The 25,809-nt window shown below is 47.0% G+C and overlaps 7 protein-coding genes across 7 annotated transcripts, besides 1 other annotated feature; 2 read left to right on the top strand and 5 right to left on the bottom strand.

Annotated features, from left to right (window-relative positions):
• Positions 1-207: 207 nt before the first annotated feature.
• On the bottom strand, positions 208-3,716 carry UA08_05482 (Protein HIR1; the record flags this gene model as incomplete). The annotated part of the gene is made up of 5 exons (XM_020268017.1): positions 208-314; positions 382-3,156; positions 3,231-3,452; positions 3,535-3,609; positions 3,680-3,716. 5 exons carry the CDS (start codon positions 3,714-3,716, stop codon positions 208-210), a joined length of 3,216 nt encoding a protein of 1,071 aa, XP_020119048.1.
• An 837-nt stretch (positions 3,717-4,553) lies between these two features.
• Positions 4,554-5,932, bottom strand: UA08_05483 (hypothetical protein; the record flags this gene model as incomplete). The annotated part of the gene is made up of 2 exons (XM_020268028.1): positions 4,554-5,358; positions 5,421-5,932. The coding sequence occupies 2 exons, from the start codon at positions 5,930-5,932 to the stop codon at positions 4,554-4,556; spliced, it is 1,317 nt and encodes a 438-aa protein (XP_020119045.1).
• Positions 5,933-7,916: 1,984 nt separating this feature from the next.
• UA08_05484 (hypothetical protein) lies at positions 7,917-10,712 on the bottom strand (the record flags this gene model as incomplete). The annotated part of the gene is made up of 4 exons (XM_020268039.1): positions 7,917-7,931; positions 8,077-8,536; positions 8,587-9,862; positions 9,950-10,712. 4 exons carry the CDS (start codon positions 10,710-10,712, stop codon positions 7,917-7,919), a joined length of 2,514 nt encoding a protein of 837 aa, XP_020119046.1.
• A 2,702-nt stretch (positions 10,713-13,414) lies between these two features.
• UA08_05485 (Nitrogen permease regulator 3) lies at positions 13,415-17,163 on the bottom strand (the record flags this gene model as incomplete). Its single annotated transcript, XM_020268050.1, has 5 exons — positions 13,415-14,832; positions 14,893-15,867; positions 16,339-16,517; positions 16,575-16,858; positions 16,939-17,163. The coding sequence occupies 5 exons, from the start codon at positions 17,161-17,163 to the stop codon at positions 13,415-13,417; spliced, it is 3,081 nt and encodes a 1,026-aa protein (XP_020119039.1).
• Positions 16,109-16,165: a repeat region (Identified by RepeatMasker using a combination of RepBase library and repeat library created with RepeatScout).
• A 763-nt stretch (positions 17,164-17,926) lies between the features above and the next one.
• Positions 17,927-18,859, bottom strand: UA08_05486 (hypothetical protein; the record flags this gene model as incomplete). Its single annotated transcript, XM_020268061.1, has 1 exon — positions 17,927-18,859. One exon carries the CDS (start codon positions 18,857-18,859, stop codon positions 17,927-17,929), a length of 933 nt encoding a protein of 310 aa, XP_020119040.1.
• Positions 18,860-20,477: 1,618 nt separating this feature from the next.
• On the top strand, positions 20,478-21,102 carry UA08_05487 (hypothetical protein; the record flags this gene model as incomplete). The annotated part of the gene is made up of 3 exons (XM_020268073.1): positions 20,478-20,485; positions 20,543-20,722; positions 20,799-21,102. 3 exons carry the CDS (start codon positions 20,478-20,480, stop codon positions 21,100-21,102), a joined length of 492 nt encoding a protein of 163 aa, XP_020119133.1.
• Positions 21,103-24,421: 3,319 nt separating this feature from the next.
• On the top strand, positions 24,422-25,591 carry UA08_05488 (hypothetical protein; the record flags this gene model as incomplete). The annotated part of the gene is made up of 4 exons (XM_020268084.1): positions 24,422-24,564; positions 24,639-24,900; positions 24,992-25,319; positions 25,386-25,591. The coding sequence occupies 4 exons, from the start codon at positions 24,422-24,424 to the stop codon at positions 25,589-25,591; spliced, it is 939 nt and encodes a 312-aa protein (XP_020118879.1).
• Between the last annotated feature and the right edge of the window lie 218 nt (positions 25,592-25,809).

Raw genomic sequence — 25,809 nt, forward strand, 5'->3', positions numbered from 1 at the left:
ATGCTTTATCAACTCATGCATAAATGAGCCATCCCACGGCGAGGGGCGAAAAAAAAGGGAAAAAAAAAAAAAAAAAAAACAAGCCTCCAGGCCAGTAATCTTGGTATCTCCGATATACCTACCCTCCATTGAAAGAACCACCTCTCCGAACGCCGGCAAACCAAAATCCAGTGCTTGAAAAGTATAAAAGGTACCAACCTGATGATATTAACTTGTTTCCATGGCTTCAGCTTCGGCTTCGGCTTCGCTCCCATCCACAACGCCCAGTAATTTGGCGTAGGGTACAGTTACACGCTGCAGATCTCGGTGTTTGCCTGTTTCGACAATCAAGTTAGAAGACGCTCAATATGAAAACCCTAGGATGTCTATATTTTAACATACCAAGAGCAATAATGACCTCCTTGAGCAGTATATCCCGTGGCCAGCCACAAAGGGTCTCGGAGCTCTCTGACCAATTCCGTCCCTCCTTCTCATTGTCTGAAAGAGGACGTCCTGCCACTTCAGGGGAATCTTCATTGTCATATTCGAAAATGCCACCAACGAGACCTTTCAAGAGCTCCTCCACTTTGCCGCGTAAGCCTTCCGCTCCAATTCGTTTGGCATACATAGACAAATAGAGGCGAAACTCCTCTTTAGCCCCCAAAGACAGAGCTGCTGCCATGCGATTTTCCAGATGAGCAATTGAAACACTAGACTCGAAACTCTCATATCCCTCACGAGACAGCAAGACCTTGATTAGACGCTGCAAGAAATAGGCACGGCCACGTAACAGAGTCTCGCTAGTCGTATTTCGTTCAAGGAATGGAAGAATGCCAGCAGAAATTTTCTTCTTTTTATTTTGCTCGCCATTTTGACTGCCCATTGCCTGTAAATTAGTCACAGAGGCATCTGTTGTGTTCCAGTATTGACTGCCAACAGCCCACCAAGGCTCCGAAACTCGTTGCCATGTATACATGGCTGACGAGTAAATGAACCCTTCGCCATTAGAGAGTGCAACTACAATACGGCCCTCGGAGTTTATCCGAGCACTTGTGACAGCAGGTGCAAGAATAGGCTGAGCTGTTTGAGCATGAGTGGCAGCGTCCAAGACTGGTTGGAGGGACACAGGCGGATGAGGTGATGAAACAGTCTTGACATTCCAGACATAACACATCCCAACTGCGGTGATACATAAGAGCCACGACCCCCAACTTTCGAGAATGACAGGTTGGGCTTCCAAAACGAGGGCACTTACAAGTCGACGCCCAGCAGGTGTCCAAATATAGACAGATCCATCTTCACAGGCTACTGACCAGAAGCTAGTGTTTCCCGTCGCCAACAGCGCGGATCTAGGAAGAAAGTCTTGCCATAATGGTTGGTCACCATGACTGAGGCTAATCCGCACAGGTTCTCGGTCCGCCGAACGGCCAGTTAAAGTGCCCCCAGATGGATTGCGAGCCTCAAATACAATGTCTATCCGCGATTGTTTTGAATCTCCCGTTGGTTCTGTGGGATTTCCATTCTTGTCTAGGGCTTGCAGTATTTGTGAGCGAATTTTTGGTACTGCTAACCGTAACTGACTGATAGCCATGCATGGATTGGTAACAGCTGGTCGAATAAAGTCTGGTGTAGTTTGCTGTCCCGTAACTGGTGCTTGGCCGGACGCGGGCGTGAGCCCATCGGTTGTATTTGACATTATCGGCGTTGCCCCGTTCTGACTAATAGATGCCACGCGTTTTTCCACCTGATTATCCTCGTCGCCTTCGATCTGCGCTAGTTTGCGCTTGTTTCCAAAGAGCAATGCCGGCAGTCCTCCTTTAGGCAACCCATCAAATGGTTTTGAGAGGTCAAGGACTGACTGGGGTGCATCAGCTCCAACCTGATTGATGGTAGAAGATGCCACGAGTCGAGACTGCGGTAACGACGATTCAGACGCACCAGCACCAGACACTAGCAAAGGGGCGATTCGCTTCTTGCCTTCTTTGGTATATGTCGGTCGCTGTTTTAGTCTTTCTAGTTTTGCTTTATACGGATCAGGCTTTTCTTTGTCCTTATCCTGCTCCTTTTCGACTTCTGTTGATGTTGTTGTTTGTGTTGTTCCATTTGGTTGGGTTTTCTGTTTCTCGGATACTGATGTGGATGTACCGTTTGGAAGTACTGTTGTGCTTGAAGTGGTCGTCGTCGTTGTGCCATTTACTGTAGTCTCTGTTGAAGCGTGCCCATCACCCATCAAAGCCCCCATTCTACCCTCAACGCCTTTGATTTCTCCTGCCTTGCTCTTTTCTTCTAGTAGTAGGCCATCTGTGGTTTCTGCAATACCGGCACCTCTTCGGTTTGTGCCAAATTTCGTCAAGGATCTCTCATTCTCCTCTAGAGACATGGGATATCCGAGTTCTGCTTGTTCGAATCGAATGGCGAGAATAGTCCCATCCAAGGCTGTCGCAAACAAACACTTCCCGTCCGGACTCCACGCCAGGTCAGACAAGGATTTAGCCGAAATGTCTTGGGCGACGACAATTGGCCGCGGATTGCTTGTAATCCAGACGCTGAGCGATTTATCACCACCAGCACATGCAATAACGGTCACCAGGCTGTGGTGTTCGCTACCTGATTTGATGGGTTGTGAGGAATACAATCTTGGCGAAAACGAGCAAACTTCTACAGGGGCTTCGTGCCCGATGAGGTTGATATCACCATCCCACGATCCACGGTTTATTATCGCTACTGAACTCACGGGTCCATTCACTGCATTCGCAGCGGCAATGTGCAAGCCATCAGGGGACCATGAGCAGCGTCGAAAGTATGCAGTCAGCGGAGAGCTCTGAAATGGGGCGACGATGTTGGTTTCCAAAACGAAGTTATTGAGTTGATCGTGAGCCGTGGAATTTGCTGCTGGTGAGGTAAAACGGAAGATTTTCACAGTCCGGTCGTCACTTGCTGTAGCAAAGTATTTATTCGCCGGGTCGAATGTAATGCCCTTGACGTGACTTTGGTGAACGGAAAGTGTTTTTAATTTCTCGAATGTATAACCCGACCAGACCACGACTTTAGAATCCAAACCGACAGAGACCAGGATAGAGGAGTCGTATGACCAGCCTAGGTCCTGCACATCATTATCATGCCCGATTAGCCTGCGAATTGTTCGCCAGTTCTCAACTGGTGGCGCTTCATCCGAGCCTATTAAGCGTTCGTAAGCCATCTAGATCAGCACTTGCATTCATTCCTTATCATCGACCCACAGCTTGACGTACCAAATGTAGAGGCGTGAGAGGGCGGGTTTGCGTCTAGCGAATAAACGCAGACTATCTTGTCATCCGCCCCAGACGCGAGGTATTTACCATTAGGAGAGAATCGGACAGTATGTATCGTTCCGGAGTGGTTGCTCATAGAAGCAAGTTGCTTGGGTTTGTCGGCATAGGCAGGATCCGCCGCGTTATAGATGGCTTCTGTAGACCATATTCGGACGTAACCGTCTGTTGAGAGACAGAGAAAATTCAGCCAGACGTCCATTTGGATTCATTGCAAAGATTCGCGACAAAAGGCAACCCAACTAACCTCCTGCCGCCGTCACCAAGCGCTTTCCATCCGGCGAAACGTCGCAACTGTAGACCTCGAAATCTTTCCGTTCACCTGCAGTATAATAAAATTTAATAAATGCTATAAAAAGCTCCGCCAGATAAAAAGCCCCAATCTAACGTACCTCCGTGTGTTAGCCACACAGGCTTTATTATATGCATATTGCGACTGATCGGTCGTCAAACCGAGCTTTGTGCGTGTAAAGTTATATAGAAGAAAGAAAGTTGTCAAAAATAATTGGCCCTCGACAGACGAATAAAATGGCACTTTAGTAGCGTAGTGTCGCGGTGTTGAATAAAGTAATATTTCTGCTGAGTCGCGGATTGAGCATCGCAGCTCTTGGGCTCTCTCAGAGTCTCCTGCGCGCACAACTGACAAAACGAGTGCTAGCCGATGTTTGTTTATACTTTTCGGGGGTTAAAAACACCAGGCGCTGCCTTTTCACTGACAGTTCCAATATGAAAGGTAATTGCAGAGACACGAATCCAAATGGGCTTGGAAAGACACGACGAGAGACACGAGGGTCTTGAGGCCAGCGCGGGTTTGGCATGGTCCAAGCTTTCCTGCCTAGGTTTGGTCTTTTTAATGCCGACTTTGGCGTTGGCGGTCAGAAGGGCGGTGAGCAGGCGTCTACTAGTGTTCTCGTGGCAGATTTTCGAGAAGGCTTGTTATTTTGACCTTTTTTTTGCTATGTACAGCTGTGTAGAAGTAGGAGGAAAGTAAACAAATGAACAACTTTATCACTATTGTTAGTACAGGAATCCCAACTCCCGCAAATGCTGCATGCATGCAATGCAATTGTGTAGTTGGTTGGACAAGGTAAACTACATAGTACATAGCCTGGCACCCAAAAACGCAACAAGTCTTTGAATAGAGCAATTATCGAGTACAGGAGGAGAGAGGAATATGTGAGACGAGTGCGTATGCGATGCGGTCCGGTACGGTGCGGTATGATTGGAATGAGGCCTTGTATCAATCAAGACCACTTGGTAGTCAGCTTATTTTTTTTGCTGGGCAGTTTGATCAAAGCTATCGAGTACACTTTGAGCGACTTGTTGCTTCCCGCTGTCAATATCAGCGGCTTCCTCTGTTTGCTCGATAGTTGTCTCTGCATCTTTGATAGGATCGGTTTTGTGGGCTGACGCTCCCAGCGCTTTAGCAGCGAGAGCCTTGGATTGGCTTTCGGTGACCTTGCCATAGACAGATAGAGCGCTGGCGATCATGCCTCCAATATCCCCAACGTTTCCAGGAACCACAACGGCGGTGCCCTCCTTTGCGAGGTTGCCAAATGCATCGACGTATTTCTCAGCAACGTTGAGACTCATCGCACTCTGAGCATTTTCCTGGCCCTCACGAATCGATTTTGCAACCGCATCAATGCCCTTTGCTGTGGCTTCTGCCCTCAAAAGAATAGCTTCGGCCTCACCAGAAGCCCGATTGATCTGCTCGGCACGCAGAGCCTCCGAGGCAAGAATCACGGATTGTTTACGCCCCTCAGCAATGTTAATGGCGCTCTGTCGTTGACCTTCAGAGTCAAGAATCTCGGCTCGCTTCGATCGCTCTGCAGTGACCTGGCGATGCATGGCAGCCACCACGCCCTCGGGTGCATGGATATCTCTGATTTCGTAGCGCAGGCAGACAACCCCCCAATCTTGTGCCGCTTCATTGATGGCTTGGGTAATGTTGGTGTTCAAAGTAGCTCGTTCTTTGAGAACATGGTCGAGTGTAAGCTGGCCGATTTCGGATCGCATCGTCGTCTGGGCGAGTTGAGAGATCGCATACTCGGCATCCTCTACACCATAGCTACAGAGAGGTCACCATCAGCTCTGAACGAGTGAAGCAGAATAAGAACCCCGTATACATACCTTGCTTTGTAGGCATCAAAAACCCTCGTATAGAGGACCCCATCGAGCTCAAGTGTCACATTATCGGCCGTGATTGCATTCTGACTGGGTATCTCAATCGCCGATTCCTTTAGACTCTTAACGTACGCAATGCGATCAATGAAAGGTATTAAAATCGCCAAGCCTGGTTCGAGAATGCGATGAAATTTACCCATCCGTTCAACAATCCATGCCGTCTGTTGGGGCACGAAGCGAACAACAGTGTTTGCGGGGAGGGTAGTTCGTTGTGAAAAGTATGTCTGTGGAGCTCCAGATGAGGAAGAAGAGCCGCTTGCGAAATTGAGAAGAGAAGACTCTGGCTGGACTTGTGACCGAGATGAATTGCTCAGGTTCCTCCGAGAAAGCGAGTGATTTGTCGTCGTAATGTTGGTGCTGTGAATGGCTGGAGTCCCTGCGCGGACTAGAAGCCGTGAACTGAAGTTGTAACTGGAACTCTGAAAGAGCCGTGAAGCTGACCGGGAGGTCACCTCCATTACGAACAGCTATGAGAAAATGCGAGAGAGAGAGAGAGGGTTGTTGACAAGATGAAGGAGAGCCTGAAAGTCATGGATGCGCAGTTTCCCGCTTACAGAGAGCTTCTTCTAGAAGAGGCGGTCTTGGCGATGATCGTAATGAGATGCGGAAAAATTCACCCCCGAAAGTCCGTTCGCTATACATGCTTATTTTTACTTTAGAGCCTACGACTCTACTGTCTGGCGTTTCAGTGAGTTTGGCACACACAAAATGTTCATTAGGGAGATTGTCTGCTTCTGATCCTTAATAACTAATACTAATGCGACCGTTTCCGAAATCTTACAAGTCACAAGTGCGTGGTACTTGGAGCCAACGCAGCCACAAGCACAGAAGGGAAATAGCAAAAAAAAAAAAAAAAAAAAAAAAGGGAAGAGACAAGGAAGATACCTAACAAGTAATAAGTAGAATAAACACCTGATGCCAGAAGCAAATAATTATCTTCAATTTCTCTCGTGCTGATTGACTTCATAGCCGCCCACTGGCTACATGCAAGTCAAGCATTGCAATCATCGAGGAGCGAAGAAGATGAGTTTTCCGGAAAATCTGCTCGATGAACTCCTCCTACCACAAATGCAGACATACCCTAATGAATTCGAAAGATGAAAGTGTGGTAGAATGTCGAGAGAAATAAACACAAGGTAGCAAAAAAGAAAATGAAAAAGATACAATTCACAGTATTCATGCCATGCAAAACAAGTTACGGGAACAATCGAAAGTCGAAGAAAAACAAAATAATAGAAAGAGCAGATACGACAGATAGAAACACATACAAACAGGAAAAGCACAGATGCAATCTCTCTCCTGGACGATGAGTACTAACGTCTGAACTGTGCCCCGATGTTGGAAAAAATGAAGTGAGTCGATAAGTCTTTTTTTAAGAACGGAATCCCGTTGGGCCACTTTTTGTCTTTTCTCGCGCATAATGCTCGCTAATAATCCGGTTAGAAAGGATCGAAGTATTGCTGGAGAAACTAAAACTCTATCGAGGCGGAAACTTTTAAGCCCGCTGAGCCGTGTAATCGTAGAGAAAACGGTCGCCGGATGGGAAAAGATTGAAGAATACTCGCCAGCATTCGACTTCGGCTTGCAGACAAGTGAGAACGAGAAACGAAATGCAATTGGAAACAAAGTCAATAATGCCCACAGCAATCTGGCTTTTGTGCTCTTTTCCTTCTTTTTTTAGTGAATTTTTTATTAGATCCGTTTTCTTCCCTCGTTTTGTTATCTTTCTTGTTTCAACGCATGGCAGGAGAAAGATCCGGGTGGTCAAGACGGAAACATCGCGAAAAGGATACCGCGAAGACGGTAGACCCTGTGGTTCTAGAAACCCCGTTGCAAGGATCGCACAATTGTCTTCACAAGAAAAACACTCTATTAAGGAACCGTCGAGTCCAGGGAAACAATGACGGATAAGTTTGGGATTTGCGAGCAAAACATCGAAAGGCTCATATTGCCGACTATCCACCCAGCATCATTCAACGAAAGGAAGATAAACAATCCATATCTCCTTGCTTGGAATCTCACATCAAAAAAATCAATTTGCTGAGCCTGAATATGTTTCATTGCGGTGGGAAGATCGACGTCGTATTTGTTGGCAGTAATAATGTATGTTGCGGTATCAGTCATGTATCGTAGCTGAGAAAAAAAAAAGAATAAATAATTTTCAAATGTCCTTCAATATGAAGATCATAAACAACGCCAACAGAGGCTTGTTTGACTGTGGAAAGTCTCGCGTATTTAAGCCTAGAGTGCCGGCACTCGGTTTGTGAGTTCATTCATTACCATCAAACGACAAGGGCAAGCTCAAAAAATAGAAGGAAAAATATCAGCAAACAATTCTATATCGCCATAATTAGCATTGCGACTATGGAAAGAAGGGGGTTTCCGAAATACCTAAGATAAGGAGAAGACTATCCAGCTGGATATGGTTTCACTTATTTAGAATCATTGTGCGATTCCCTGTACTGAGTATTAGCAAATCGGCCTTCACTTATACTAAGAGCATGACCCGGGAGCTGACCTGCCGTGAATCTTGGATGACCAGATACGCACAACAATGACCGAACTCCCTTGCCATTGTGCCATTCATTCATGGATTACCTACATTAGGAATCTCGTTTTGGGCCCCAACCGGCGCGTAAGGGGTGAATTCTGGAGCCGCGGAAGACAGAGTTGTACGAGAGTCAGCATGTTCATGAACGCCGTTTGACAAGCCATTTGGAACAGGCTGGTAACCATTTTGAGTAGTGCCGTTCGTCATATGGTCCTCAAATGATGCCGGTAACTGGCCGTCGTTTTGAGCTGATGGGTCGCGTTGATTCATAGGAAGCACCCACTGCTCCCACTTTTCCCGTGGGCGCAAGCGATCTTGTCCATCATCGCCTACTACGCACTCGGAATTTCTCAACTGGCGGCTTGAATGACGAAGCAACTCGTAATCTTCGGTGAGATTCTTAATTCTCTTGAAACCTGCCAGGAAAGAAAGTCGAACAAAGCCCTGTGAGTCCATGTGTTTGCGTAGGTAGAGGTCCTTGCAAAGATTGTCCACCGAGAAATAATATTCCCTGTCTTGGTCAGTGAGAAGCCCGCTTTATTGAGAATATTATGTACGTACAGTTGCATCTGAATCAACCCAATGACGTTTAATGGATCCATGTATGGCTGGTACGGAATCGCACTCATTGGGCCTGGAGGCACAGGTTGATAATTTTGATACACGGTATTGATTTCCGGTACAGGATATGCGGAGTACATGCCGGCTGAATTAGGCATGGAAGGCGATCGCAAGGAAAGCCGGTGGTTGACATGCTGAGGCTGCGTGCCATTCTGAAAGCTTTGCTGCTGTGAGCGCTGGCGGTCACCTGCGCCGAAAGACTTGGGCACAAACGGATGTTGGGACATCTGTGAGTTTTGGAAATGTTGGTTGTGTGGACCTGCACCGTACGAATGACCGCCTCTGCCTCGATATCCGCCACGGCCACGATCGGATCGCGACTCGCTGCGATCCTTTGGATGCTCGCGGTCCCGCTGATAATCGCCTCTTTCGCGATTGAATTCACGATATTCACGTTCCCGAGGGACAAAGCCATTGGTCTCGCGGGGAGCTTCAACGGGTCGAGGTGGGCCATCGAACCGTCGGTCGTGTGTGGGAACGAAACGACCGTTTGCTTGAGCATCTGCAGGGGATGTTCCCGAGCGTGGGCTGTGATCGGTTGCCTTGTGGGCAGGAGTGAATTCTGGTATCTTGGCAGAGCGAGGCTCGCGGTGCGCTTTCGCGGTAGTTGCATCTGCGGTTCCGTTCTGAGCAGCGTGGTTCTCTTCAGTAGCCTTTGATCGCGCATCAATACGTGAGCGGTCTGAGGCTTGTGGGAAACGCCGTTGCTCCGGTTGTGTATTAGCATCCGCAGTAGCTGATTTTCTCGCCTGAGCAGGTAAAGAGTTTGCCCGTGCAAGGCCACCTTCGTTACGGCCTCTTTCCGGCAAGTTTGCATGTGGCTTTGGTGGTATTTGGTTGGGCTGAGAGGATGTGGGAGACTTCGTGTCTACTGCAGGAGTGGTATTGTTGGTGTTATTCGAGGCGTGAGCGCCACCGCGACCACCATCACGACCACCACGAGCAGGCCGACCACCTCGGCGGGCCCCAGACGGAAGCGGAGTATTGAAAACCGCAGTTGGCACATAATGCACTGGAGTCCATTTCTCCCTGCCACGAATCGACGGGCTCTTCTCAGTTTTCTCGAGTTTATCGCCCTTTTCATGAGCTTTACGTTTCTCTTCACCGAGAGCAGTCTGAGGAGTTGGCCATGCAGTTGCATCTGCAACTGGTGGAGGAGCAACCTCTGCGGACTCTTCGTTCGGACGAGGAAAGCGATTATTAGGTTTTTTAGCTCCTACAAAAGTAAAAGTACCGTCCGTTAGTGTATGAAAGAGAGAGAGAGAGAGGGGGGGGGGGGGGAGGGGGAAGCAGAAAAGCTAACCTTCATCCCGAGTTCGACCATTTTCGGTTCGCTTACGGTCTTTTCCGAGCGATGCCGACGTATCAGTTTGGCTGTCGTTAGCCGCCTTCTTCTTGTTCGTAGCTTTAGCTGAATCAGAAATATCTGCAGTTGGTGACGAAGTCTGCTTAGTCGGGATGGCTTTGTTGGCGGTGGTGTTGACCGGTTTCAAAGCAGCGGCACTGGCCTTGGCCTTGGCTTCCTGTGCTTCTTTTCTCTGTTGCCACACGTTGACGGCGGGAGGAGGAGCAACCTTCAACTCTTTGGGAGGATTCTTCTCCTTCTCCTTGTCTGCGGACTTGGTCGAATCATCCTTCTTGTTGTCCTTCCCATTACTTGACTTATCAGCCAAAGTTGATGTCTGCGACTGCTTGTCCCAATGAGGGTCGGAGAGTCCATTCGCAATGGCAGGGATTTCATCTTCTTTAGCCAACGTCGATGTCGACGCAGTCCCGAAATTTGGCGACGAAGTACCAGAGATTGCATTCTTGGATGAACCTGTGGTGGTCGACTTGGACTCAGGGTCGGCAATAGATTCCGGTTTGTCAGACTCTTTGGAATGGTCTGCGGATGCGGAAGTTGAGGTTTGGTCGGGAGTCGAAGCCTTATTTGCTTCAGCCTCGTGTGTTGTCTTTGCAGGTTGTTCTGTGTTTTTGACTTGTGTTGTAGTTGACACAGCCAGTCCCTTTGCTGCCTGTGCATAAGAAAAGGTAGGCATCTCTGCCTTTGTGGCTGTAGTCGCCATTGTGACGCGAGACTTCTCAAACAGAGACTGCTTGTGAGACGTACTTGCACTGGCAGATAGTGAATTTGGATCTCTCAGTAGATCTTTTATGGCCTCGAAGACCCCACCAAGCTACCAGTAGCACCGGAAGAGTTGACCCAAACCGGACCCTTCTCAGTTATAACTTTTCCCCGTCTACCTTGGTGAATTGTTTCTCCGTGTTGAAGTAACGGGTCTCGACCTCAAGTAGATGGGCAAAGGAATATGGTTGCAGCAGAATCGTACCGAAGTCGGACTAAAAGAGATTCTCGGTTCGCATCGGCGTTCGGCAGGACCAAAGGGCGTTGCGTTCTGCAGGCGTCTTTATTCCTGACTGAAACAGAAGTAATTTAGGTTAGCGCCCTGGACGATGGAAGAAATGTAATGTAATTTAGTAGGCGTTGGATTCCTGGTGGACCCGGATGGTAGCGACGAGGGAAATGAGGGAGCCAAAAAAATCACAAGGCAGCAAAGGACCCTTGTGAAACAAACATAGGCAAACGACGACGGGAATTTGAATGCCAGAGAGCGGCTCGCGAGGGGTAACAATAGTAGGGAGGTTGATGAGGCGTTGATGGTCGGTACCTTTCTTTTTTTTTTTTTTTGTAATGAATAAATATTCTTTGAGTCAAGATCAGGAAACGACAACCGTCTTGAGAAAAGAGTTGAGACGCGAATCTGACTGGTCGAGACGGTATCGGAAAATCTCCCACGCAACAACAGCGAAGCGCGAATGCGGATGGTCTCGTGCGGAGAGCTCACGACTCGCAAAAAATTGAGGGAAAAGAAGAATAATTGATAAATGGCTGAGCGATGCAGTGAAGTAGAGAGCCGACCGGGTCACACGCGGTAGGAGGAGGAGCGTGGTGGTGGGAGAAGGGAATGAGGAAAAAGACGACGAGAGCCGTTTTTTTTAAAAAAAAAACCTTCTCTTCTTCAGGTGGGAGCACTGCAAAAGTCACAAGACTGCCTCAGACACTGTAGAGGGCGTCTGAAGAAAGACCAGTGAAAACAAATGCCCAGAGCTGGAGAAATAACAGCCACAGGAAGGAGGAGGGGATGGGAGAGGGAGAGAGGAAGAAGAGCGTGGGTGGAGGGGAGGTTTGATGAGGATTGTGGAATCCGCGACTGCTCAGGAAAAAAAAAATGCCCGTGTCTTCCCTAAGAGAATGATTAGGTTAGGTTAGTAGTTAGCAGCAACGGCGGCCAGCAACTCTCGGCTCGGCTGTTCCCTCAATTAATTTTGGCTGGTAATTTACTATCCTTATTTTCTTTTTTTTTTTACACTGACAGTTTCTAGGGTGCCGAACGCCCCGTGGCCAATGGCTTATTTCTGCAGTGTGCAAATTGTTCTGTGGGTAACTGCCTGAGGCTAGCAAGTCCACTTTTGGTACCGTCCCTTACAAGTGTAATAAATAATCATGTTACGGAGCATCCAGCTCAAGAACACTATTTTGTTTTTTGATCATTCTTCTTCTTTTAACTATATGCTCGTTTCCACGTTCACGGCTGTCGGCCCATGCTCCGAGCTCCTATATGAAGCTTGCATCGTCACGATCGCATGACAGCCTGATTCTACCTGGCTGGGTAGCCCCAAGGGCGCCGTTGTGTATGCAATGGAAAGCCACTTCATAGCATATCAGCGTCCACAGCCATGCTCCTTCTCTCACATCGAATACTAATACATAGCACGCCATGGACAACAACCCCGCAGCGACTTCTTACTGTATAGTATAGCCTGGTATAGATTGTGCCCGGTAAAATAGAACCCGCCTCTATCCGTCCGTATTGCTGCTAATAGTACTCCGCATACGCAGATAACCGCCAGAAGGAGGGGTGCAGAAAAAAAAAAAAGAAAAAGAAAAAAAAGGAAAAAGGGAGGAATAATGAATTATGTTTCTTTATTTCTATAATGAGGTTGTCTGTGAGTCCAAGGGGTGTCAATCGTGTTTTACAATGCTAGTACAAAGAGCAGAGCGAAAACGGCCCCTCAGCCACCTACAGTCAATGTAACTACCAAGTACTATCTATACGATTTCACCATCGCCGACGACGTAGTCTGGCAGAAGTGTTCCTACTAGTATAGTACTTGGACCTAGTAAGGTGTGCGTGCATATGCCATACGTACAATTCTGATCTTCCATCCGCCCAAAAGGCTGGCGTCATGATCGTGATCGTGTATATACTCAGATGGGACTAATACATACGCTTACATATTACATACAGGAGGCTGTAATCCAGCACGAGAAGGTGGCACAAGAGAAATAAATAAGACCACAAAATAGCAGCTGAGACAACAGGACAAAACACTGACATCCCTCGACAAATAATCTCCTAAAATCGCGCTGCTACACTGCACCGTGCACCGCGTCCTGCCGTTGGTGCCTCGTTGCCTTGCTGCCTCAGTACGTGTTTGACAAGTACATTTGATGACGTTGGACGAATCGAAGAAGAACATATATGATCTAAGATTTTCAATATACACAGCAAGTCCCAAGTACCTAGGTGGTCAAACTCGTAGCGAACCAGGGGCCACAGTTTAGGGCTAAGTCGTCAACGGGCCAAAGTCGGGCTATTTCGGCCATCTCTCCGATGCCGCCCTCAGCCAATCAGAGAAGACTTATTGATGGCCAACCAATTCACATGGCCATGTAAATTATTTTCTATAGACACAGAAAGATATCTTACCAGTGCCGCACTGTCACTAGAACCCGTTCCCTAGGATCCAACTCGAACCCGGCAGCAGACTGACTCAATCCCAACCGCTGCAGAAGCTGCCACACGGCCTTGCGCCTCATTCCTTCGCAAACAGCAATCTTCTCGAGCGCGTCATTTCCATTGAAGTATTTCACAAACTGGGGCCAATGCTTTTGCAAAGAGTCTGTCGCTGTCGAGTCATCGCCTTCGTTTGGTCCGTTTGTGTTGTTGTTGTTGTTGTTCCTTCGTCCAACAACCGCTGGGTCCGGGAATCGAGACATGATCTCGTCAAGCCATCGAGACTCGAGTGGAGACGCTCGGTGTGGGAACAAAATCATTGATGACATGTTTAGGTGCGAATTGTTGTCCAGATACGAATCGGTCAGGTGGAATTGATCCTCGTCCCATCCACCGCGGGGACCAGTTGGCGTGTCCTGCTCGTCAGTCGCTTGACTATGATTCACCAAATTCCCGGACGAAGTGCTTGCAAGGTCATCATAATCGTCATCGTCATCGCCATCACCATTATCGCCGGGATTATCAGCGCGCGGTTTCCCCGACGATGACGATGACGAACTTGTCTGCCCTCCAGACGCGATATACTTCTCTATCTGTTCCTTTCGCATTTTGCGTTCCACTGCAAATTTGATTTCCGGCGTCACCTTGACTCTGGAGAAAGATCGCAGCTGCGTTACCCAACCACCTCGCAACAGCCAGGCCAGGATTGAGAAATAGGTTTCCTTGTGATCCTTGCTTGGAATGAAAGTCGCGTACGGGCGTGGAGTGCCGCTCAGTGCCGACAACATCTTGGGCAAGCTAGGAAGAGTCGGGAACGCAGTGGCATAGGCCTGAGTGGCTCTTTTCAATTGGCTCAGATCACAATTCGGTGACACTGTATATGTGTCCCTTTGGTGCAAAGGTGGTATGGCCCGAGCCCGCCTCCAGTAGACCAGATGCTGCGCTAGATCGTGAATCGTGTCTAGAGGAATGCCCGATAGCGCCGAGATCTGTGCAAAGGACTTGTTGGGCCGAGAGCAACGAATGTAGTGTGAAAGCGCCGGGGCCAGTTCGCTGCCTTTCAACGCTTCCAGGATACTTGCCTCACTTTCGAGGAGAAGCAAGGCAAAATTTTTAGCCAACACTTGGTTTGGCGCCTCCATCCCGGTGCTATGCTCTGTAGTGACGCTGTTTGCTGTCGTAAGCCACATGCCTGCCAACGATGATTCGTTACTCGAAGGCAATTCCGCAATAGATGTAGTTGGGGGTATTTGGAAGTCGGCTGAACGCGACTTGAGCGATACGAAAGCAATATCCGACTTGGATATTTTATCAAAAACCGAATGTATAGCTGCAGCGAGAGAGGATTTCGAGACAAGCTCGTCATGCAGAGACTCTGCTGAGATGCCTAGCGATTAGAAATGTCAGTCTTTTGTCAAGGTATATCGGTGTTGTGATAGACGCATACCTCGCTCTCGTGTCTGTTCCTTTATTTGCAAGATACGCTGCGCCTCTTTCCACACATAATCCGAGCGGTCTTGTTCATATTTTAATGCCTTGCTAAATTTTTTGATGACATGTTCGTACATCTCCTTCAGATGGATCGAGTATTCAAGCACTGGCGGAGACATGACAAACACCACATTGAACATCGACATGGTATCCTTGTCAGCTTCTGGGCTGCCAGTGTCTTGTTCATTGGCATCATCGTCATACTCTTCTTGACTAACTATGTCTGCATTTGCCCCTTCGCCGGAAGTCACGCCGTCGAGTGTACTATCATTATCAGAAGTCGCACTTGCACGCTTTGTTCCATGATCAGATTCAACAACTTCCTCTGCGTTCCTCGACTCTTTATTGTCGTGCCCCTTGTCACCCCTTGACTTCTTTCTTTTCCTCCTCTTACTCTTCTTCCGCCAATATCCATCCTCGCGCACGAAAACGGGCCAGCCCACAAATGCCAAATCATTGATACCAATCTCAAATCGCCTCTTATGCCATGCTCGTGTCGGACTCAACAGTTTCTCCCACACATCTGACGGTAATCCAAACACGGAGTCGAGCACTGCACTAGAGCTGCCGAGAGCCGTCAATTCAGAGCTTTCTTCCAAATCCGAATTGACAACTCGTCTTCTCGTCTTCCCGGAGTTGAATGAGGGTGGGCGCTGAGAATCGCCGCCTGCCGATGAGGCTGTTGTGGAGTTGCTGTCATCCACGTTCGCATTGCTGGGACGACCTCCTGCAGAACTACCGCCGCCACCGGCACCGCTGTTGCTGAGTCCGATGGGCTCTTCGTCCTCTTCGTCAGAACTTGATTGACTTTCTTCATCGGATCCAGGATCGTTTGCGCCTCGGCCTCGACGAAGACTAGGGGAGACGAGCTTCTCGAGGTCGGGATTGGCTGGGGTGTGGAAGACGCATCGAGGCCCTGCGCGCGACTGTACTATTAGTATAATGGCAACTAGCCATGGTTCAGGCGGCCGCGCTATCGAAGACATGAATGAGAGATGAGCGTAGCATCATTAGCGACGAGCATAACGTGCGCACGCAGTTGATGTTGGGGAAGATATCCAAGAGGACGATTCTCTCGGCGGGTGTTGATTGGCCGGAAAGGTGATAGCGCAAAGTCTGTCCCCGCGTAAAACTTCATTCGATGGACGTTGAGTCAGTCTATTTAACACTTGATATACACACACACACACACACACACACACAGACAGACACAGATATATATATATATATTTACCAGAATATATTCTACTTTCCTCAATCTTTCTGCCTCCATATTCCGACTCCAACGCGCTAAGCCGTATCCATCCGGTAACGGCTAACTACACCTCCAATCCGACACTATCCAATGTCTAATTACTTAACCCTCTGTGATCTTCTCATCTTGGTCAAACACTCGTCATACCCCCGTCAATTATGTGCACACCCCCTGTGCAAAATCCAGAATGTTCATCCAGCAAATAGGCAACCAATCCCGCCACCTCTTTTGCAGTGCCCAGCCGTTTTAAAGGAATGAAGCCCGTAAGTGTTTCCAACGCACTTTCTGGAACAGCGTTTCGTAACATGGGTGTATCAATCGGACCACTGCATCCAAGTTATTAGAAGGGAGTATGAGGAGACTACGTGGAGAAGGAGACCTACGGACAAACCGCATTGACACGGATATTATAGGGTGCAGCATCTAACGCAGCTGAGCGCATAAGACCTAGAACTGCGTGTTTGCTAGTTGTGTATGCAGACAGATTGGGAGCACCAGTAACTGAAGAGTTGCTCCCGAAAAGGACTATCGATCCAGTCTCAATCTCTTTCCGGGAGACTGCGTCTACCATGTATTTCAGCTCAGCTCGGACGAGATTGAGGGCGCCTCGCACGTTGACGTTTTGCGCAAATTCCCAGTCATCATCAGTAACGTTCCATATAGGCTCCTTCCCAGATTCTCGTGGATGTACCCCCGCTGCATTGACCGCGCCATCCAGACGACCAAATTGGCTGACAGTGTCTCTACCCACTGTTCCACAGCGGTCCGATCGCAGATGTTCGCTGCGCGGCTGAGGATATTATCCGTCCCAGTGAGTGTCTCCAGTTCCTTTGCGGTTTTCTCAAGGGACTCCTCGGAACGATCAGTAATCGAAAGTCGTGCTCCAAGCTTCGCAAGGTGCAGTGCAACAGCATAGCCGATTCCAGAAGCGGCGCCCGTGACAGCAAAGACTTTACCCTGCATTGAAGACATGACTATCTGCTGATTCGGTTGCCACAGTATGTCAAATGTTGTGATTGAAAAGCGTTTGAAGGAACAAGAACAATTTCGGATGAGCGCCACCTTATGTAAGCCCGAGACTGGTGTAGACCAACTCGGTATTGTGCTTATCTCCGTTCAAAATAACGAACTCAATGGCGGGAAAAAGACTTCGCTTGGTGTCCAGGGTTACTTTTGCCGAAAATCCGTATACTTGACCATGCTTATGGCACTCATACTGATCCTCGCGAGACCATTTAACTGAAAATGGTCCATCGCGCGGCGGTCGTACGTTGCGTAACGATTGTGGCGGTGTCTTTGATGCGTTAACGTATCTTGGTGACGCAGGAGAATAATAACCCAAGGCCGTCTTCGTTCTTTTCTTTTTTCATTATAATGCAACATGGGCGTCGTCCAGTCCATCGGGCTGCCTTGCTTTCTTAATCCGCATTGTCGAAGCTAATACTGAATAGAGAGTATATCGCAGGATTTAGAATTCTCCGCTGGATCAACCGTGGCTAGGTTGGTTTTTTTTACCTCTATCAGTTCTACCGTCGGCGAGTGATATTTCTCGTTACCTTTACGCTCTATTTCATCTGCGCCTTTGCTTCGGACTTTGGCAGGAAGTCAACCATATTTTTCATTGCACAGCAATCAGAGCAGTTAGTTCTACTAGCTACAAAACTTGCTGTCTCCTATCTAGTAGTTTGACAAGATAGTGTTTGTAGCTACTGCGAGGCTTGCTCGACCGCGTAGCTCACTGAATGGCTGCAGCATAACTAGTCGAGCACTCAATCGCAAATCCAAAACACCGCGCATACCACCCTTGCGACCAATAACTCAACTCCAAACAATGCGGGGCGTGCCGAATCAAGCTACCATCGGCACGCACGCTGTTTCGGAATGCTGCGATGCAGTCCCTCACATGTTCCTCCGTCCCCTCGAAGAAGCAATCTCGCTCCGCTAAGCCAAACATCAAAGGCGCCACCACATGCGAAGCCCATTGATCTCGCCAAGTTGGGAGCCACTGCGTCCGCAAGCTCTCAATCTCAGCAAACGGACTTCGGCAGTTCAGTCGATCCGTATGCTTCAAGATGGCCGGGTGAACAGTCTGTGGTGGAAACATGAGGTTATCCTTGATGTCTCGGGGGAACAATACATATTCTGGCGGAACATTGGGTTCGCGAACTGGATTCTCCTTCATGGCTTCGAGCAGCTTGTCTGCAAGACCTGATATTATGACACCACCTAATGGATACACAGACTCCCGATCTTGTGCGTGTGTGGCGGCAGCAACAATGCCTCCCATGGACCCTAGACTGTGGCACAGAAGGACGATGCAGTTGCAACTATTCCGCACGCCGAACTCAGACCAGAGAGCGGGCAATATATAGCGATGTAACCAGATCCCAGTCTCTTCCGGAAAGCTGGAATTTTCAGAGACAGGCAGGAAGGAGGTTGTCCCACCGTACCCGGGCCGATCGATGGATACAAATGGGACTCCGAATGCAGAACTGGCAATGAGAGCTGTGTGCGCGTTGTCGGTGTCAAAATAATGGCAGTCATAGGTGCTGCCGTGAAGACCGATAATCAAGGGACGGTGCGTGAGAGCAGAGGCAGAACGTGGTGGAATATTATGAATTCCGGCCACATTGGCTCCGTTGGATAGCGAAATTTTGAATGACTGCATTACCAGTATTGAAATATATCGTTAATTGATGGGGGAAAGGAAAATGGAGGAAGCAGACTTATATAAGGCAAGTTTTGATGGTAATCTTGTCGGAAATAATCTTTGGCGGGCTACTAACTCCGATGGCCTTACACGTCTTCTGTCAAATTCTTCAAGTTTGTGACAGCAGTCGATCTAAATGCGATTGTGGCCGTATCGCAGCTGACTCTGAGCCAGAGTATAACTATGCAGCTAGCTCGTGGATTAATACTAGGTCTTCTTCATTGTCTTCAACTTGGAAAGCTAGCGAGTTTCTGTCACAAAACCTCAGTAGTCACGTGACATATGCCAGATCCAGCATTTTCGCCTTGAAGGCTTGCACTCCAGTCATCGCGACCTTTCAACAGGGCTTTATCATGACTTAGAGTCAGTGGCGTTGTACATGCTGCTTTCGATGCTATCCTTGCTGACGCACACCTGTGAGTAGCCGTTAGTGACGTTTTGTTAATCATGACTTGAGTGGGAGGATCAAAACAGATCAAAAGTTTGACATTTCGTCCTGAGATATTTTGTTAACACAAAAGATAAATTCGGCAATCCAAACAAGGCTGCAAACCTAAAGGTAAATTAACATTTGGATATGATCTTAGAACAATCAAACATATATACATAAGTACATATAACCTTCCGTAGAACGCCAGAAAATGCTGCAATCCAACCAAAGCAGAGATCATTCGTCCAGCTACCAAGAGCTAGTGTACTTCTCCTGGAGCAGTTTATTTCACGTTTTTTGGGGTTGATTTTCCCCAGAAGGTTTGTCCGAGAACTCGAGGCCCAAATTCTTGAACTCATCGGGCGCCATCAGGTTCCTAAAGAGACAAATCAGCATCTGCAGATAGATGATCCAATCACAAGGAAAAGAAAAACAACTAACTTGTCCATTCGACAGCCCAGATAGCCCTTGGCGAGTTTTCGACATTCCTCGTCATTGACGCCGCCTTGTGATTTAAGGCATTTGAGATAGTTCCGGATTAGGTGCTTGCATTCGCCTATATATGGACATGCGAATCAGCGTGGCTGTTCAAAGAACGAATTCTTCGTGGGGGAGTTGTGTACCATCGTGGTCAAGAGGGAAACTGCCTCGTTCTGGTCTTTGGTCAATCCCAATGTTAGCAGTTTTGCTTTTCGTTTTTGTTGTATCATGATGTAAACTCACGGAGTCGGCTTGAAATTGGCGGCAGCACCACCTGGAGCTCCAAAACTCATGGCGAACAGGTGTACTATATGTAGTGTCGATATCGAGAAGGGAAGCCTGGTTTCATTGAATTATGCTTCTCCGGCCTGTTGTGAAGCACGTTTTGGAGGTTGCGATGCGCGCAATCATTTCCGCACAAACAATGCAAACATGACAAACACCGTGATCAGATATCAGCTTCACAAAAGTGATGCATGCGCACCAATCATAATGCAATGAGGATATTCTATTCCAATGCGTAAAGGATTATTGATTAGTTATGCAATCATCGGTTCAACTAACTGTATTAACTATGCATGACGTCGGGCTTTAAATACGGCTTGACCCCACGTCTCAGTTCAATCCATACACTCCGATAAAATAATTCAACAGACAACGGTCAAAATGCCTATGTCAGTAGGAAACTGAGGTCTGTCTCAAACTGGCTACTTTTACTAACCAGCCAACAGGAACCTCGAAGGAAGCTGCCAATGCGGCGGCGTCGAATTCGAATTACAATCCAACACCCCCGTGCCATATCAGCTTTGCGGCTGTGGCATATGTCGCAAAATTGCCGGATTTAGTGGTAGTATAAACCTCGGTGGAATTGCTGATACCTTGAAGATCAAAAAGGGAGAAGATCTGATCAAGTGAGTGGTAGCCATAGCTCTCTCGTTGTTTTCATGTATAGTACAATTCAACCAAACTGATACAAACGAATCCTAGAAAATACAAGGCGATCAAGGATCGCGGAACACCTAACCAGCAACAATGTTCGTCCGAGCGAAGTTTCTGCTCGAATTGTAGCACCATGTTGTGGTTGTGGGATCATCACTGGCCAGAGTTGATTCATCCTTTCGCCCCGGCTATCGATACGGAGTTGCCGGTGCCGGACGAAATGGTTTGTATCATGGATTCGTCTAAGCCGGCCTACGTACGTTGGCCCGAAGGCAAGAAGACTGTTTACAAAGAGTACGGCAATGATAGCTTGGAAGGATGGCACAAGAAACACAATTTGTATTATGATTAAGAGATAAGGCTTATCTTTCTCTATATTCAGATATCCGTTCACCGGCTACATATACAATGGCCTAATGCGACAGAGTTAGCATCCATGTTAACACTAAGATGAAATCGGAAAGCAATAGATATTATTTCATGATCAGTTCTCCAAGGTGAAAAGTTTTTTTTCTTCAATGCCGAAACTCGGTAAGAACACAGCGAAATAATTGTTGTTCATCAAATCAAAAAGGGAAAATCGACGGGGGAGTTCAAGCCAGACTTACAAATCAGGTATATTTTTCTACAGTCGACTTTTGCCATTGACAATACCTAAAGCCAATATCGAAATCAGTAAAGGCTTCGCAACACGACTCGGTTCAAGGAAGAAGGAGATCAATATAGGATGTCATCTGTGTCAGGCTTTAAGCCTTTCTGTCAGCGAAATTCCACGGCCTTAAGGGGAATAAGCCAACACAAACCTCATTAAATCAGAATTTTCAGTGTAATGATGTTCATTCCGAAACGCAGTTGTGCGCTCGGTCAAACAGTGTGAATAACGTGTTCATCATGTAATGGATGACATCCTTATGGGAAAGATGGTGCAAATAGAGTAAAGATGTACCTGTAAAAGCATGACTATTAGTATGCAATATACATATATGGCAATATTCACAGTGTGTATCGAGGACAACTAAATCAGCTGACGAGTTCTCAACAAGCAATCCGCCTACCCAACACCCGCAAAGTTTGTACGCTTTGCTTAGTATGGATGAAGGGCAGGCGGAGGCGTTTTGTCCGCCCGTTCGTTCAAATTTCCTCATTTCAGGCAAAAGTAGAATAAGAATGAAATGAAGAGGGATATTTGTTTACCTATAGAAAATTGCATGTTAGCTTGGGATATAATCAAGCGGGAATGCAGTAGCGAAGAATAATTAACAAGGCCAGAAAATCAGACAAGGCTGAAACTTGTAATAGACAGATTCCACATGTATTCATTAAGTTTGAGGAATGCCTTAGCGTGTCATGTAGTCATCACTAGACAGCAGAGGTGTTGAGTGAGAAGAATTTTTTGTCAACGTACCTTTTGAGAGTGAGCAAGAAGAAGTACCAGTCGACGGCAAATCTAATCAGTTTCCTGCATGCTAGAAAAATGTCAGTCACGTTCAACTGTGTTGGAACGGAAATAACAAATATCAATTGCATCAGTGTAATTCTAGAGCTTTTTTCTTATGTGTCCTTCATGGAGATAGGAATGCAAATTGAGAAAAATTCATCACTTGAATTGCATTGCACGAGAAAGTAGACATTGACATACCTCGATGCAAGTGCATATAGAAGGCCTGAAGGCCTACAAAAGAAAAACGCCAGCCATTGAGCGTCGAAAGTTCTACATCTTCATGATGCGAAGTGATGGTTGGGAGAAAAAAAAAAGAAGCTGTGCTTTTCCGCTAAAAAACAAAAAATCTCCTTAGCGCCATTTTCTAAAGCACGTGACATTATCACTGCTAGGCTACATTTGGATTAGTGGGTCGGAGTATGTCCGCCAATAATATTCGCTGGCTGCATCAACAAAAAGGCCGATGGATACAGTAGAACCTAGCTATAAGAATGGAAGACCTCTCAGGGTCAGTCAATTTACCAGAAGTAGTTTGATTTGGAGTTGAAGAGCATTTGAATTATCAATACTTCAAAATAGATTGATATATTTGCGTGCCCTTCACACCCATATTAAATAATCTAACCTGAGGTCAACACTGATGCAGGGAGGCCGTCCGTTCGTTATAGCAGAGTTCTACTGTACTCAGAATTCTTGACACCTTCCAACTATGGACAAGAAATTTATTCATATAGCCCATATAATGAAAGTCGCGTATATGCAAGACTTAACTTGATGGGGTGTATCGGTTCCCGATTACTTATATCTCTCGCTTCCTAGACAATCAATCCTTCATCTTTCTGTCGCGTCTTTCCTGATCTCAAAATAACCAAAGCCATTAATCAATTGGGAGGGGGGAGCGGGGCGGCTCCAAACTTAATGGTTAAGAATCCGCTGTTAAGATTCCTTAGTATGCATTCATTACAGATAAATTGATGCCAGCATGTCGGTTTTTGCGGGAATGTATTTACTAGTTGGCCCTCTTGTTACTTTACAATTCATGTTCCTATTGTCGTTATTTATGCATTTCTTCTTGTCTTTTAACCATGGAAGATTGGTCCCTTACATTTCAGTGCCTCATATCTAAGGGAAAGTTACTACCTTGTAAGGCATAGATGAAAGTCAAGTTACCCGTTTACAACAAAAGATTGGTTTGTACCTCTTGTTAGCACGTAGTCATACTCCGTACTATTCGTCGATAAGCAACTACATAATGCCAATATTTATAGTACAAAGAGCTTTAGCTCAAACTTTGTAACTAATTATACATACGGCCAGGTCGGGTCGAGAACTAGCGGGCTTGGCATACCGACATGCTATGTGTTGAGGGCTTCATTCTTTGTACATTGGCTAGTTGACTACGAGCGTGGGCGTGCGCTGACTTATACAGAAAGGCTCCACCAAATTTAGGCCAACACACGTCCTATTCCGAAAGTGGAACGAGACATCTTTCAATTCACGCCCGTCAGGATGGTACTTGGAAAGAGTTCCTTTCACGCGCAGGAAGATCTGCATCCTCAAGCCAGGACAATAATGACAACGAGTCCAAGTGAAGTCTGATTTGATACAGGATATAAATACGACCTTTTCAGTGATTGTGGCGCCTCAAGGCTACTGGGGAGTTGGGCGGCGATTGTTAGAACCACGAGGAACAAAGAAGCTTGAACTACCTTTTGTACTAGATGTTTGGTTTATATAGGAAACACTGCTGTTGGTGAATTAGTTGCTTGGTTACAATCTATACTTTATGATTTAACTTGCTTGCCTTTTCGCCAGTGGTGTTTGTGACGGGGCCAGAAGTATTCGAGATGGATGAAATCGGCGCAGTTGTACTTAGTCAAAAGGCCATGGGATCGATGGATAGAAGATATAGAAAGAGCCGTCCACATGAATAGATATCTTATTGATACTAGTTATAGTTTGTTTATACAGCCTTTCACCTGGTTAACTTGGACATCGCCACAACCATGGATGGCAATCGCCCAGTCCCAGATTTGCAAAACGTGAATTCACCTCGACGTAATGTCCCATCTACATGCGTCAATTTGACGTCCTGAATTTGCCTGTATATAAATAACATAAAGCATGAAGTGATTAACATAGAAATAAGAAACAAACTTTGAAGCCAATCGAGTTAACAGCCCTGAATCCGTGGCATATCACATAAAAGACTAGAATATCGCTTTCAACAATGGCTGGCACGCGATTTAAGCTCAACACCGGAACAGAGATTCCAGCTCTTGGATTTGGAACATGGCAGGACCCTGAAGCTCAAGTGGATGCTGTGAAGGAGGCCATCAAGGCCGGTTACCGACACATTGATACTGCGCGAGTGTATGTGCAAGGAAAGCCGCCATTTCCCTCAAGAACTTGGACTTTTATTTATAACAGTCTCTAAAACACAATAGGTATGGCACCGAAGCTGCCGTCGGAAAGGCGATTCGCGAAAGCGGCGTGCCTAGGAATGAAATATTCGTCACGACCAAGCTCTGGAACCACCAGCACCATCCCGACGATGTCCCTAAAGCTCTTGACGAGTCGCTCAAAGACTTGGGCATGGACTATGTTGACCTCTACTTGATACACTTTCCTGTAGCTTGGAAGGGTGGAAATGGTCTTTTCCCCAAGGAGAACGGCAAGCCAGCTGTGGTGAACATTGATCCTGTCGAGGTATGTGCATTTACGGTCCTGACTTTATCACGAAGTTGTGCAAAACTTTGTATGGCATTGTGTTGACGACCAGGGGGGGGGAGGGGAATAGACGTACAAAGCAATGGAAAAATTGCTTCAAGCCGGCAAAGCGAAAGCAATAGGAGTATCCAATTTCGGCAAGGCCCAAATAGAGAATTTGGTCAAGAACGTCTCGGTAACTCCTGCTGCTCATCAGATTGAGTGTCATCCATGGCTACAACAGAAGGAGTTCGTCCAGTGGCATCAGAGCAAGGGTATTCATATCATTCAGTACTCGCCCTTTGGCAATCAGAATGATATCTACTCGGGTCCGAAACATCTTGGCAAGCTCATCGAGAGTCCTGAGCTTATTGAGATTGGAAAGAAGTATGGCAAGTCGGGAGCACAGGTAGCTCTAGGTACGTGCGGTCTTTCTATGAATTGAAATTGATATTTTTCAGGCTGACGGATTTATGTGCTTCTAGCATGGGGCATAACTCAGGGCCATTCGGTGTTACCAAAGTCCAAGACACCAAAGCGGATTCAAGATAACTTTCAGGGCGACTTCAAGCTCACCGCAGATGATATGAAAAAAATCGAGACGATTAACAAAAAGTTGCGATTCAACGATAGCAGTGCCGACTTTGGGTATGATCTCTTTACGGATTTGGAGGGCAAGAATTCGGTCTAAGATAATCCGGATGAAAGAAAAAACATACATGCAGAATTGGTATATAATACCTAGGCGTTCAGTCATATATCGATTATAGTTGAAAGTATGTTAATCAGATTTTGATTCTAATAGCTGTGTGAAGAATAAATTAGCCCATGTCTTTAAATATTCACAAAACACGCCATAGCACTAACCTGTAACTGTAAATCGCACATTTGAACTCCTCCAAACCCCCC

The sequence above is a fragment of the Talaromyces atroroseus genome (genome assembly GCF_001907595.1).
Source record: "Talaromyces atroroseus strain IBT 11181 chromosome Unknown scaffold_7, whole genome shotgun sequence".
In the NCBI taxonomy this organism is placed as follows: Eukaryota; Fungi; Ascomycota; class Eurotiomycetes; order Eurotiales; family Trichocomaceae; genus Talaromyces; species Talaromyces atroroseus.